Genomic DNA, 12825 nt, shown 5'->3' with positions numbered 1-12825 from the left:
AAAAAAAAATAAAAAAATAAAAAAATAAAAAGAAAGAAAGAAAGCTGAGGCAGGAGAATGGAGTTTCAGGCCAGCCTCAAAAAAAAAAATTTTTTTTTCAAAATAAATAGCTAGAAGAATGCCTGTAAGTTCCAAAACATGGGAAGCAAATGAAGGAGGATTAGAAGTTCAAAATCACCCTGAACTATAAGTGAATTTGAGGCCACCATGGGACTCTGTATTAAAATAAATAAATAAATAATGCCTTTTAAAATCTACAGCAGAGGGCAGAGGTAGAGCACTTCCCTAGTATGCACAGGCCCTGGTCTCAATCCTTAAGCATCACAAAAATGAAAAAAACAAAACAAAACAAAGAATGCAGAACATTTCCATGCTGTCAGGAACAGAGGAAGTCTCAAGTGTCTATGTGTCCCAGGCTGTCCTAGAACTCAGAGATCTGCTTGCCTTTAATCTCCTGGGATTAAAGGCTATGATTTCCAGCCTCAAGATCTGGACCGCAGATGTGTCCTCCATTTCTGGAATGTAGTTCATTCCAGATATAGTCAAGTTGACAACTATGGAGAGCCATCAAATCCACGGAAGTGGCAAACCGCCAAAGGTCTACCGTGAGTTATTTGGTGTGTTTGTTTTCTCTCTACAGAGTCACAAGCAGCAAAGATCAGCAATACAGTGCAAGGTGAACCAATGCCAGACATCATCATGGAAGACTAGTGAAGCAACAGCAAGATGAACCAGTGTCTGAGTTTTGCCCCACTGTCTGTGGGTCATATTTATATTCTTTCTAGACATGTTCATCCCTTCAAGTTTCTGCTTCAACAAAACCTCCTCTCACCTGTGTCTGCTTCAGTAAAACATCATATGACCACACTGAGTATCCTAAGAAACCAGAAATTTCCAACTCATAGCCCCACTTCTGGTTGAAATTGTCTTATTCTCTAACATTAACAATCTACACACAATAGAAACAATTATAAGAAACACAAAACTAGAACTTTACATCATACCTTAAACAAATGACTTATGTACAAGACAGTCAAACAATAGTACAACAAACTTAAATTTCTATCAATACTCAATAATTAAACAAAAACCTTACATTTCTATCAGTATACAATAATTAAACAAGAAAACTTAAATTTCTATCAATATACAATAACTAAGCAAAACGACTTTAAATTTTGTTTTGTTTTTCAAGACAGGGTTTCTCTATGTAGCCCAGGCTGGCCTCAAACTCAGAAATCTGCCTGCCTCTGCCTCCCAAGTGCTGGGATTAAAGGCATGTACCACCACTGTCCAGCAACTTGAAATTTTTATCAGTCACTGATCATGACCAATAATGGTCTTCCACCCTAGATGATAACAACCATTAACATATCAAGTGACCAAACCTACCCACCCCAACTTAAGGGATCAAGACAATAGTCTTTTTTTTTTTTTAAAGATTTATTTATTATATGTAAGTACACTGTAGCTGTCTACAGACACTCCAGAAGAGGGTGTCAGATCTTGTTACGGATGGTTATGAGCCACCATGGGGTTGCTGGGATTTGAACTCCGGACCTTCGGAAGAGCAGTTGGGTGCTCTTACCCACTGAGCCATCTCACCAACACAGGTGAATTCCATGAGCTGGTATATATATCTTATATCTTATATATGTTGAGCCTCCAGCTGATCTTGTACCAGTTGTTCAAGTCTGCAATGTTTCTTTTATTATTGGCAAATGCTCTAGCCATACAGGTCTGTAAGATAACCATTTTAGGGGCACGGCTGTTGGTATGTCAGCAGTGCCCCCTTTTAAAATGCGGAAATTCAATCCCTGAGATGACCTGTTTTAAACCATGGACACATGTAGTGGTTTGAATATGCTTGGCATAGAGAGTGGCACTATTAGAAGATGCGGCCTTGTTAAAATAGGTGTGGCCTTGTTGGAGGAAGGGTGTCCGTGTGGGAGTGGCTGTGAGTCTCTCCTCCTGGCTGCCTGGGAGACAGTCTTCTCCTGTTTGACTTCGGAACAAGATGTAGAACTATCACCTCCTCCAGTGCCTTACCTTGATGATAATGGACTGAACCTCTGAAACTATAAGCTACCCCCAATTAAATGTTGTCCTTTATGAGACTTGCTTTGGCCATGGGAGTCTCTTCACAACAATGGAAATCCTAGCTGAGACAGAAGTTGGCACCATAAACTGGGGTACTGCTGTGATAGCCTTGACCATGGTTTTGTTTGGAGGAATGTGGATTTGGGGATTTTTATATTTGGGAAGCAGGAGAATCCTTTATGTAGGAATTAGTGGGCCATCTTAGTAGGAATATGGACAACAGTGGTGCTGAGGATGATTTGAACTGTACAGACCTAGCCCAAGAGGTTTCAGTGGAAAAGAGTGTATGTGGCTGAGAGTTTTTTGTGATATTTTGGTGAAAAATAAAACTACTTTTTGCCATTGTTCAAAGAGTCTGCCTGAGGCTAAAGTAAAGAGATTTAGATTAAGTGCTTTGACAAAGGAAGTCTCAAAACAGTCTGGTATAAATTTTATTGACTGTTGAAGATGGGGTAGGCGGAATGGGATGAGGGAACTGTCAGAGGGTAGACTGGGATGGGGATAACAACTGGACTTTTAAAAAAAAATAAGAGGGCTGGTGAGATGGCTCAGTGGGTAAGAGCACCCGACTGCTCTTCCGAAGGTCCAGAGTTCAAATCCCAGCAACCACATGGTGGCTCACAACCATCCATAACAAGATAGCTACAGTGTACTTACATACAATTAATAAATAAATCTTTAAAAAAAATAAAAAATAAAAAAATAAAATAAAAAAAGATTAGAATTAAATAATAATAATAATTTTGTATTGTGATTACTAAAGTTCACTCTTTATGAAGAACATTTTAATGAAAAAGCAAGCTGAGAAAGGAAAAATACAAAATATGTGACTCTTCCTGGTTGTCAAACTTGACTACATCTGGAATGAACTATAATCCAGAAATGGAGGGCACACCTGTGATCCAGATCTTGAGGCTGAAAGACACAGACTTCTGACCAGAATCTTGACACGGAGATCTTGAGACACAATGGCCATGAAAAGCTTAGGCCCAGGCAAGGTAGGGCATGTCTGGACCGCCTCCTGTTCTTCTCCAACCTGGCCTGACAGCGAAGGTCTGTGGAGCCAGGCAGGTGGTTTACCATCCAGCCTACTTTGCTCCCTTCCCTCCATCATGCAGTGAACTTCTGGTCTCAGACACCAAGCCTGGACCCTGTTGTTCTCCTCACACCGGCTCTCTTTGCTTCCCAAGCACTTCAACCTCTCACACTCTCTGTTGTGCCGAGCCAACTCGGCAGTCCTTTCTAACACAAAAGAATTGTGTGAACCTTCTGAGTTTTCAGCATTCACCCCATTTTTTTCCAAAATGGTATGCATGAAGACTACAAAACCAGACATCTCCCTCCAGGGACAAGGTAGGAAGCCACGCAGACGTAGTGGCTGTTTTGCCAATTTCCTCAAACATGCTAACCCCTTACAATTTGCCTTTTTGTCTACTACATTAGAAGCAGAGCTACCCATTATGCCTAAACCACATTAGGCACCACCTATAGGCTTAGATTTTTTTCTTTTCAAAACCTACTTTTAATGGGTTCTTTAATGTTTCAACCTCCCTTCTAACCTACTACACCAACCAGGGGTCGTACAAAAGAAACATTAATAGAGAAAAGGGGCATGTGGACCTTTTTAGAAATAGTTCTTTGGGGTGGTTCCAATCATCTTTGTCCATTTATCAGTAGTTCAGTCCACTAACAAACCACCAAACATGAATCAGCAGCAGCAGTGCAGTCCACTGGATGAACACCAAACATGAATCAGCAGCAGCAGGGCAGTCCACTGGATGAACACCAAACATGAATCAGCAGCAGCAGCTCAAACCTCAAGGCACCACCGAATGCACAAGCTACGATGGTTCCTCCAAACCAGGCTGCTAATTTAGTCCTCTTAAGGTACATATGGGTCTTGTCTGTGAAATTGATTCTAAATTACAGAGTCTGATTCTTCAGCCCGCTATGTTCTCCACATGGCCCTGGCTCTTGCAATGTACCCCCCAACACACACACACACTTCCTTTCGACTTGCCTGGGCTCCTGTAAAGCTCCAGCACCCCACCCCCATCCTGGTAACCTCCATTTTCTCTTTGCCCATGCTTACTCCCATGTCAACCCAGCCTACTCTGCATAGTCCAGCCTGGCCTGGCAGGGAAGCCTCAATGCCCATGTACTGAGCACATCAGCCTCTCCACCACTCCTTGACAACTGTCACTCTTGTCCCTCTAAACCATCCCACTGCAAACCCCCTCCTTCACAAGACCCCTCCCCCTCCCCACCCCAATCCCCGTTGCTGCCATGGGTCCTCAAACTTTTTTTTTCTTAAAGATTTATTTATGGAATGTGAGTATTCAGTACACTGTCACTTTCTTCAGACATACCAGAAGAGGGCGTCGGATCCCATTACAGATGGCTGTGAGCCACCATGACCTCTGGAAGAGCAGTCAGTGCTCTTAACCGCTGAACCATCATCTCTCCAGCCCCTATGGGTCCTAAACCTTGTTCCAACTGTACCATGCCAACAATTCCACCTCTTCCTCACCGATATGGCTCCAAAACAGCCCAATTCATCATTCCCCTCCCTTTCTAGAGCTAAATTCTACATTGGTGATAACCAAATAAGCTTATTATTGGTGATAACCAAATAATACAATTTATGACCTGTGATAACAGCTCCCTCAGCCAAGGTTCCCTTAGCCTGAAAGCCAAAAATAATTGTCATTTTCCCAACCTATTAACCCTTTCCTGTCCTAACACTACCTTCGGCTTAAATATATCATATAAACATTATAAACTGTTAAACATAATTAAAACTTACAATTAATGATTACCTCATAATTCTTTAATATGTTCCTTTCTATTTTTTTTTTCTCTGTGTAACCCTGACTGTCCTGGAATTCACTTTGTAGACCAGGCTGGCTTTGAACTCAGAAATTTGCCTGCCTCTGCCTCCCAAGTGCTGGGATTAAAGGTGTGCACCACCACGCCCGGCCTGTTCCTAACTATTCTTATAGTCATGATTATTTATCAAAATAAACTTGATTTAGCCTCCTATATATGTTTTCAAAGTTAAACAAAAACTAAATAGCCAAAAACAAATAACATTGTTATATATACTGTAGATAAATGAATAGTCCTCAAACACTTCAAAGATCTACAGAATATGACATTGATAATGTTTAATAAAAAAGCTTTTTGTAATAGAGACACACTGGCTCCTGACAGCACTGATTTCCTCCAAAGAAGATGGGCACAGAAGAACATTCACTAAAGCTTCCTTAAACTTGGCCAAGCCGGACTCTGGGCTATAAACTGCCCTTTACCTCAAATGTTGACAGCACACTGTCCAAACTGTGGATGGGCAAGACAATGGGAGGTTGGCGTTCGTTCCCTAATAAGGAAAGACAGTCCTTCACAGTCCTGCTTCACAGAAAAATCTGGAAGATCTTCTGGGCTCGATGGCCACCAGGGATGCCCCACCGACCAGAGAAACCTTGGATGACTGACTTTCCAGGTAGCTGGCGAGTCTGTGTCATTTTTAATAGACTTGGAAGCTACTTGCTCTGTACTTCCTGCCTATTCAGATAAAATTTATCCTTCTAGGGGTTCTGATGGGTTTGAGGATCAGTTTAACAACAAAAAACCCCAAGGCTTCAGTTGCCTTCTCAGTCTTCTTCATGTGTAAAAATCGGGTCCCAAGCCTTCCTTCCTAGAGCTGCTACCACTAGGTTTAGACACAATTATCCTCACTATTAGATTCAAAAAAAATTCTATATAACCTCTTGATATTCCTTTATCTAAAAGAACATACTTTGCAATAACTGTTCTCAATGATCAGCCATCTATGACTCATAAATAGCTGGATAAAAAAAAAATTATATGGGGCCCAAGGATATAAAAGCTTAAATTCTAAGTAAACAAAAGCTGTTTTAGAGTCTTAGGGTTTTACTACTGTGAACAGACACCATGACCGAGTTAACTCTTATAAGGACAACACTTAACTGGGGCTGGCTTACAGGTTCAGAGGTTCAGTCCATTACCATCAAGGCAGGCATGGTGCAGGAGGAATGGAGGGTTCTACATCTTCATCTGAAGACTGCTAGCAGAATACTGAATTCCAGCCAGCTAGGATGAGGGTCTTAAGCCCATACCCACAGTGACACACCTACTCCAGTAGGGCCACAGCTCCAAATAGTGCCACTCCCTGGACCAAGTATATTCAAACCATGACAAAGTCTAAAAAGATGTTTTAAGGTTGATAAATACAAATTATAAAGGTTAATAGATATAAAAGCTTAAATGAAAAAAAATATTTAAAAAATGTTTCAGATTCTTCCTCTTGCTGTGTAACTATTATATTAAAACTTCAAAGTTCAGAGCTTTAATAATCAGATTTTAATTGTTTCCCAAGTATAAGTCTACTGCCTTTTCTACAATTTGGGTTTCAGTACAAATTACGATAGTGCTAACATGTCTAACACTTACCTCTTTCTGTAAACTGAATAAGATTCTTTTAATTTCAATGGCCCTACAAAACTAGAGGGCCCTTAACATCCTCATGACTAATGAGGGTGACACCTGCATGATCCTGGGGGAAAAGATGCTACTATTAATTACATCAATGAGTCTGGTCTGGTGGAGACCCAGATCTAGTCACTCTATAAACGGTCTAAAGAACTCCGCCAATACAACCAGGACATACCTCCAATCCATTCTTTCTAACACATTCCATTCTTTCTAACAGTCTTCTGCCAAGGACCAGACTCAGCTTGTATAGGGGGTCCAGAGGAAGGGGTGTTTGGGAGGAGCAGAAGGAAGGACTCCACGTCAGTGATGGGCGCAAGCTGGTAGCTCTGTGGTCTGCTTGAGATAGCTCTCTGCTTAAGACAGCTCTTGGGTTTTCTGGCCAAAGTCAGAAAATCTGCAAGAAACAATTCCAAAAGAGCTGCAATAGCTCTCCAGATAGCTTTTGGGTTTCCTGACAAAAGACAGAAAACCTGTTAGAAAAAATTGCCAGGTAGCTTTCCCTTGCAGACCAAAGCCCTGTATTTTATTTGCATATCGATTCAATCATTTACCACAGATTCCCTTTTTTTGTTTGGTTTTTGTTTTGTTTGTTTGTTTTTGTTTTTTTCGAGACAGGGTTTCTCTGTGTAGCCCTAGCTGTCCTGGAACTCACTTTGTAGACCAGGCTGGCCTTGAACTCAGAAATCTGCCTGCCTCTGCCTCCCGAGTGCTGGGATTAAAGGTGTGTGCCACCATGCCTGGTTTACAGGTTCCCTTTTGATTATCCCACAAATCAGCATTTTATGATTCTTAGGAATATAGAACACATTCAAGACAAATGAACCAGACAACATATACGCTTTTTTTTAACATAGCAAGTCCTGTGCAATTCAGTGGGTATAGTACTTGTGGTTGACAAATCTAGACATAGAGGCTATTTTGTTTTTAAAGATTTACTTATTTATATGTGTGAGTGCATTGTCACTGTCTTCAGACACACCAAGAGAAGGCATAAAATCCCATTACAGATAGCTCAGAGCCACCATGTGGTTGCTGGGAATTGAACTCAGGACCTCTGGAAGAGCAGTCAGTACCCAATCACTGAAACATCTCTCCAGCGCCATAGAGGCTATTTTAGGTGAGAAAGTTAGCTTTTTGTTCTCTAGTTCCTCCATTGCCTAAGTTTGGCAGTCCTGGAACTTGCTCTGTAGACAGACCTTGAGCTCAGAGATCAACCTGCCTTTGTAAACACAAACAATAAGCTTATCTGGGTGGGATCCTGCCCTGAGATCACCACTCTTACTCCCTGCTACCTCTACCATTCATTTCCCACTACTGACTCATTAGGGCAGTTGGCCCAGTTCTTTCAGGTCCATGAAACCCCTCGTACAATTCATATTGCATCCTTATATTTTGCATAGTTGAAAAACCTGTTTATGTATTCTTGAACTCATGTTCTCAGAGTTCTTTCCCACAGCTTCAAGGGCTGTCCTGAAGGTCTCAGCACTTAGCATTTCTGTTGAGGAACACAGAACATAGTCTCCCCTCTCGGACTCATACTGTCTCTAAATATCATAGAGTCATTAACCTCAGCAGGGAGAGCATTCCCCTAAAGGGGAACATGAAAACATGTAATTATTATACAAAGAAGCCTTCCTTACACTTGCAGCAACTGTCAACACTTGTGAAGGCCCACACCCAGCTGGCTTCACTCCAGGAGTGGAAACCCTGTCACACCATCCCTTTGGAAGCCAGTCTTCACTCTTCACATGGCTACTAGCCCTGTTCATTGGGCAAATGACTTTTTTTTTTTTTTTTCCTGTTAGCACCATGCTTTTTCCTCTTCCTCCAGGAATAGATTCATAGAATTTCCCAAGTAACAGTCAACCAAATGCTCCTACACTCACTCCTACTTCCCAATGAGCAGGACCCCACCTACTCCAGGCTGGCTATAACCCCAGGCTGTCCCTTTTCAGCAGGAAGTAGCCAGATCTGAATCGTTGCCCCTATACTCAAAGACGTTGGGATGTTAGGCTGGAACCCCTCATCTCCTGCAGAAGCAGGAGAGCCCAGTCTGCCCTCCTCCCCCCAACCTCTCCTCCCTTGAAGAAAACTCCTGCTAACATATCACTCATCTCCCAGCAACCCACCCAAGAGTGCCCGCCAGCCCAGGGTCTTAATTTTTGACCATGTATGGATACCATTCCGGCTCCTAGTTGGCACTTCATCATTCCTCCCCTAAACTCTATAAAACCCCCTTGCTTTAGCCCAGATGTGTGACTTCGCTGACCTCCACTGTGAGATCGGTGAACCCACGAGAACTGCCTCCTAATAAACCTGCCTTTACCTAGTTTTAATCGGGTCTAATCTGGCTTATATGTGTGCCACAAAGCTGGAGAAAATGCCTATCATGTACATTGGAAAGTGTTGATAACCTAAAATTGGTGAGGGAAAAAAATGTGATGAGATCAGGGGGCCGCCATTTCTTTTGCTTTTTTCACAGAATGGACACTCAAAAGAGGAGCAAGATTGTAGCGAAGCCCTCACAGTGCGCGCCGGAGGCTCTGCTCCTGGAATGCAGTTGAAGCCTGCTTGAGAAATGCCAAACCCTCGAGAGCTGTAGGGCGGGCGCCGCCATCCCCAGAGGGGAGGCGAGCGGGGGCCAAGACGGGCTGTCTCCGGCCGGCACGAATTCCGGCCCGCAAGACTTCCAAGAGGGCGGAAGCCAGAAGCGTCGGGTTTCAGAGCGGGGGCGGGGAGTCGCCCACGCAGCCCGCGGCCCTCATCCCTCATCCCGGGCGGGAGCGCGCCATGGGCACCTCGGACCGCGGGAACGAGTGGAGGATGCTGGGAAAGAGGTAACATGGCCACCGGCGGCGGAGCGGAGGAGGGGCCACAGCGGGACCGGCCGCAGCTCCCGCTCCCCGCGCGCCCCGTGGCCCGCGTCGAGGAACCCGAGGGCGTCCGCGAGAAGATGGGCTGGGCCCAGGTGGTTAAGAACCTGGCGGAGAAGAAGGGCGACTTCCGCGAGCCGCGGCGGCGCGACGAAGCTGGCAGCGGTGCGAGTGGCGGGCTCGGCAGCCCCGGGGGCCTGGCCGCCCCGAACCCCGGCGACTTCCCACCCGCCGCTCGCGGGGACCCGAAGGGCCGCCGCAGAGACCCTACGGGTGAGGCGGCAGACGCTTACAGGAAGAAGGGCGCGAGCGGCGCGGGAGACCCGAGTCGGAGGAAGAAGGCCGAGGTGACGGCGGCCATGGCGACCCCCGCCAGGCCCGGCGCGACCGAAGATGCAACCGAGCGACCGCTCCAGGACGAGCCACCGGCTGCCGGCCCGGGTAAGGGCCGCTTCCTCGTGCGCATCTGTTTCCAGGGAGACGAGAGTGCCTGTCCGACCCGGGACTTCGTGGTGGGCGCGCTCATCCTGCGCTCCATCGGCATGGACCCTGACGACATCTACGCGGTCATTCAGATCCCCGGCAGCCGCGAGTTCGACGTGAGTTTCCGATCCGCCGAGAAGCTAGCCCTGTTTCTCCGCGTCTACGAGGAGAAGCGAGAGCTGGAGGACTGCTGGGAGAACTTTGTGGTTTTGGGGCGGAGCAGGTCCAGCTTGAAGACCCTCTTCATCCTCTTCCGGAACGAGACCGTGGACGTGGAGGACATCGTGACTTGGCTCAAGCGCCACTGCGACGTGCTAGCCGTGCCCGTGAAAGTGACCGACAGGTTCGGGATCTGGACCGGGGAGTACAAGTGCGAGATCGAGCTGCGCCAGGGGGAGGGCGGAGTGAGGCACCTGCCCGGTGCCTTCTTCTTGGGAGCGGAGAGGGGCTACAGCTGGTACAAGGGGCAGCCCAAGACGTGCTTTAAGTGTGGTTCCCGGACCCACATGAGCGGGACCTGCACGCAGGACAGGTGTTTCAGGTGCGGGGAAGAGGGGCACCTGAGCCCTTACTGCCGGAAGGTCATCGTGTGCAACCTCTGTGGCAAAAGAGGACACGCCTTTGCCCAGTGTCCCAAAGCAGTTCACAATTCCGTGACGGCTCAGCTCACCAGCGTGGCGGGGCACTGAAGGCACGTCTGCCTGCCAGGGTGAACACACAGCCAGCTTACCCCTCCCTTAAGTGCCAAAACTTTTTTTTTTTTTTAAACCATTTTTTTTTAAAATCGTTTTGGATGGAGATATTTCTAAAACTTACCAGAGACATTCTCTCTATGCCTTTTTTAAACCGCGTGTGCTCCTTTTTGGCCTGTTTGAAATGGTGAATTTTTGCCAGTAAGGACTATTCAGAACCATTGCATACAGATATGTCGCCCGTTTTTCCTCCCGTTTTGATTTTGTTTTTGGTACTCCCCTCCCCCCTTTCCTTTTTACTACCTCCCTCCTCATACATTTTCTCATTAGAAGGTTTTTGCCCTTTGGACCGCCTTGGTCGTCATTATGCCTCAGCCCAGGGTACTGGGCCCAACGCGGGATAGACACTATCAAGTCTTTCATTGAATCAAAACGGTATTGACTGGCATCTGTCAAGAGTGTCTACCTTTTGCAACTCCCTGCTGGGTCCTTTTCATTTGCTGCTTCTGTGTGGTATCAGACTTTGTGAAAACAGTGTTGCTAGAAGTGTGTACTCTGAATAAGCTCTGAATGGTAGCCAAGGGCCTCTCGTGGCAAAAAAAAAAAAAAAAAAAAGTCCCTCCATTGTGACAGCTCCGTGTGGTGGCTAAGAAGCCCCGTTTCTACAGGATCTTGGAGCCTAGGTTTCCCTGCTGGAAAAGACCCAAGAGGTGGTTTTTGTTGAGTTTGGGAAGGGGGTGGCTTTTGGTTTTGTGTTTTGAGACAGGGTCTCACTGAGTCTCCCCTTGGAGCTGCTGCATTCAGAGAACAAGCTAGCTGCAAATGTGCAGTACAGTAACCCTCCCTCCCAACTCTTCCCTTTGCCTCCCGGACAGTGTTTTAAACTAACCCCTTGGTTTTCCAGCAGATAAAGTGAACCCAGAGAAGTTAAATCACTGGGACAAAGTACACAGCGCGGTGCCTCAGATAGCCCATAGTAGAGTCCCCTGACCCCAAGCCCGGTGCTCATCCCACTACCTCTCACACTTCACAACAATCTCCTCGACACGGGTGGGCCAAAGGAGTCTGCTCTCACGGTGATGATCCCAGCAGTGTTGAAAAAATCATCCCGTAAGAGCCGAGAAAGCTCGCCCTGCTGCTTGGGAGCTAAGGAAGGAAAAAGGACCAGGAGCACTCTAGGCTGCTTGCATCAGCTCTTGGAGTACCACATCTTGAATGTTCCAGGGCCATCCCTTTTCCACTGTCACTGTCACCAGTGAGAAACGGTTCCCCTCAGTAAAGAAACTTACCAGACGTTTACATTTGCACCTCTGCCTCAGCCACTAGGAACCCTAGAGAAGCTCATCCACAACGTTTAACCTCTGACCCTCAGCAGAAAGGTGGTTTTAACCCAGAATCATGAGCGAGCTGTAAACCAGAAAGTGTTCTTGGGGAAAACAGGCCAGGACAGGGCCTGGGTCAATGAAGTGTCACCAAGTTAGAGTGAAAGACAGTAAACTGCTTTTCTTCAGCTGTTGTCTTCTCTTTGCTGTTTTGCTATTTCCTTGTGGCTTAGAATGTAAAATCAATTGTTAAGATTTGTTCTGAATAAATATTTATCTTTCGTATTACTGTGTATTTTTTCTCTGAAGTGTTAGATGAAGTTGCAGACACCGAGTTCAAAACCCTTCCCTACTTGCTATTTCTCTAACCTGCAGGAAACGGTAGCCAGGCCTTCTGCAGTTAGCTAAACCCAGCGCATTGCTCAGCTCACTAGTTTATGTGCTTTTCAGGTTTGGGGGCAGGGAGAAGGTTGGGGTTTTGTTTATTTGAGGCAGGGTTACTCTGTAGTCCTGGCTGCCCTGGAACTCAGAGATCCAAGTGCTGAGATTTAAAGACGCGCCATCCTGCCAGGCCTGGAACTCTCTTGCTTAGACCTCCCGGGTGCGCTGAGATTATTGGGGACAGATGTGTGTCTGTGTGTGCACGCGGAACACAACTGGAAATGCGTGAGGGAGAGGTTGGCCTGTGGGCAAAAATAGAGATGCTAGGTCTCTGGACCCCCGTTCCCTGCTGCTGCCAAAGGCTTGGAGGACTTCCACCATTTAGGTGTTCCCAAGATGAGGATAAGGTTTCCAGCGTAGGATTCTCAAGACTTGGCGACCAGGGTTTTGCAGAACTGA

At 46.0% G+C, this 12825-nt stretch overlaps 2 protein-coding genes and 1 non-coding gene across 3 annotated transcripts in view; 1 reads left to right on the top strand and 2 right to left on the bottom strand.

Moving 5' to 3' along the window:
* The window catches only part of C3H20orf96 (chromosome 3 C20orf96 homolog), a 37405-nt gene extending 28122 nt beyond the window's left edge, over positions 1–9283 (bottom strand). Inside the window, exon 1 of the mRNA XM_021194044.2 lies at positions 8508–9283. The gene's annotated coding sequence lies outside the window, so the exon portion shown is untranslated. The remainder of the gene's footprint in view (positions 1–8507) is intronic.
* Positions 6982–7044, bottom strand: LOC115063678. Its single transcript, XR_003843561.1, has one exon. It is a non-coding gene; the product is annotated as a U7 small nuclear RNA (small nuclear RNA).
* Zcchc3 (zinc finger CCHC-type containing 3) lies at positions 9194–12270 on the top strand. Its single transcript, XM_021193524.2, has one exon. The coding sequence runs from the start codon at positions 9458–9460 to the stop codon at positions 10658–10660; it is 1203 nt and encodes a 400-aa protein (XP_021049183.1). The 5' UTR covers positions 9194–9457; the 3' UTR covers positions 10661–12270.
* The last annotated feature ends 555 nt before the right edge of the window (positions 12271–12825 follow it).

The sequence above is a fragment of the Mus pahari genome, chromosome 3 (genome assembly GCF_900095145.1).
Source record: "Mus pahari chromosome 3, PAHARI_EIJ_v1.1, whole genome shotgun sequence".
Classification (NCBI taxonomy): domain Eukaryota; kingdom Metazoa; phylum Chordata; class Mammalia; order Rodentia; family Muridae; genus Mus; species Mus pahari.
The sequence above is the reverse complement of the archived record's forward strand: the minus strand, read 5'-3'. Positions and strand labels throughout refer to the sequence as shown.

What these genes read in the sequence shown, in the direction of transcription:
- Zcchc3 (XM_021193524.2), top strand. Translation starts at nt 9,458, where the DNA reads ATGGCCACCGGCGGCGGAGCGGAGGAGGGGCCACAGCGGGACCGGCCG.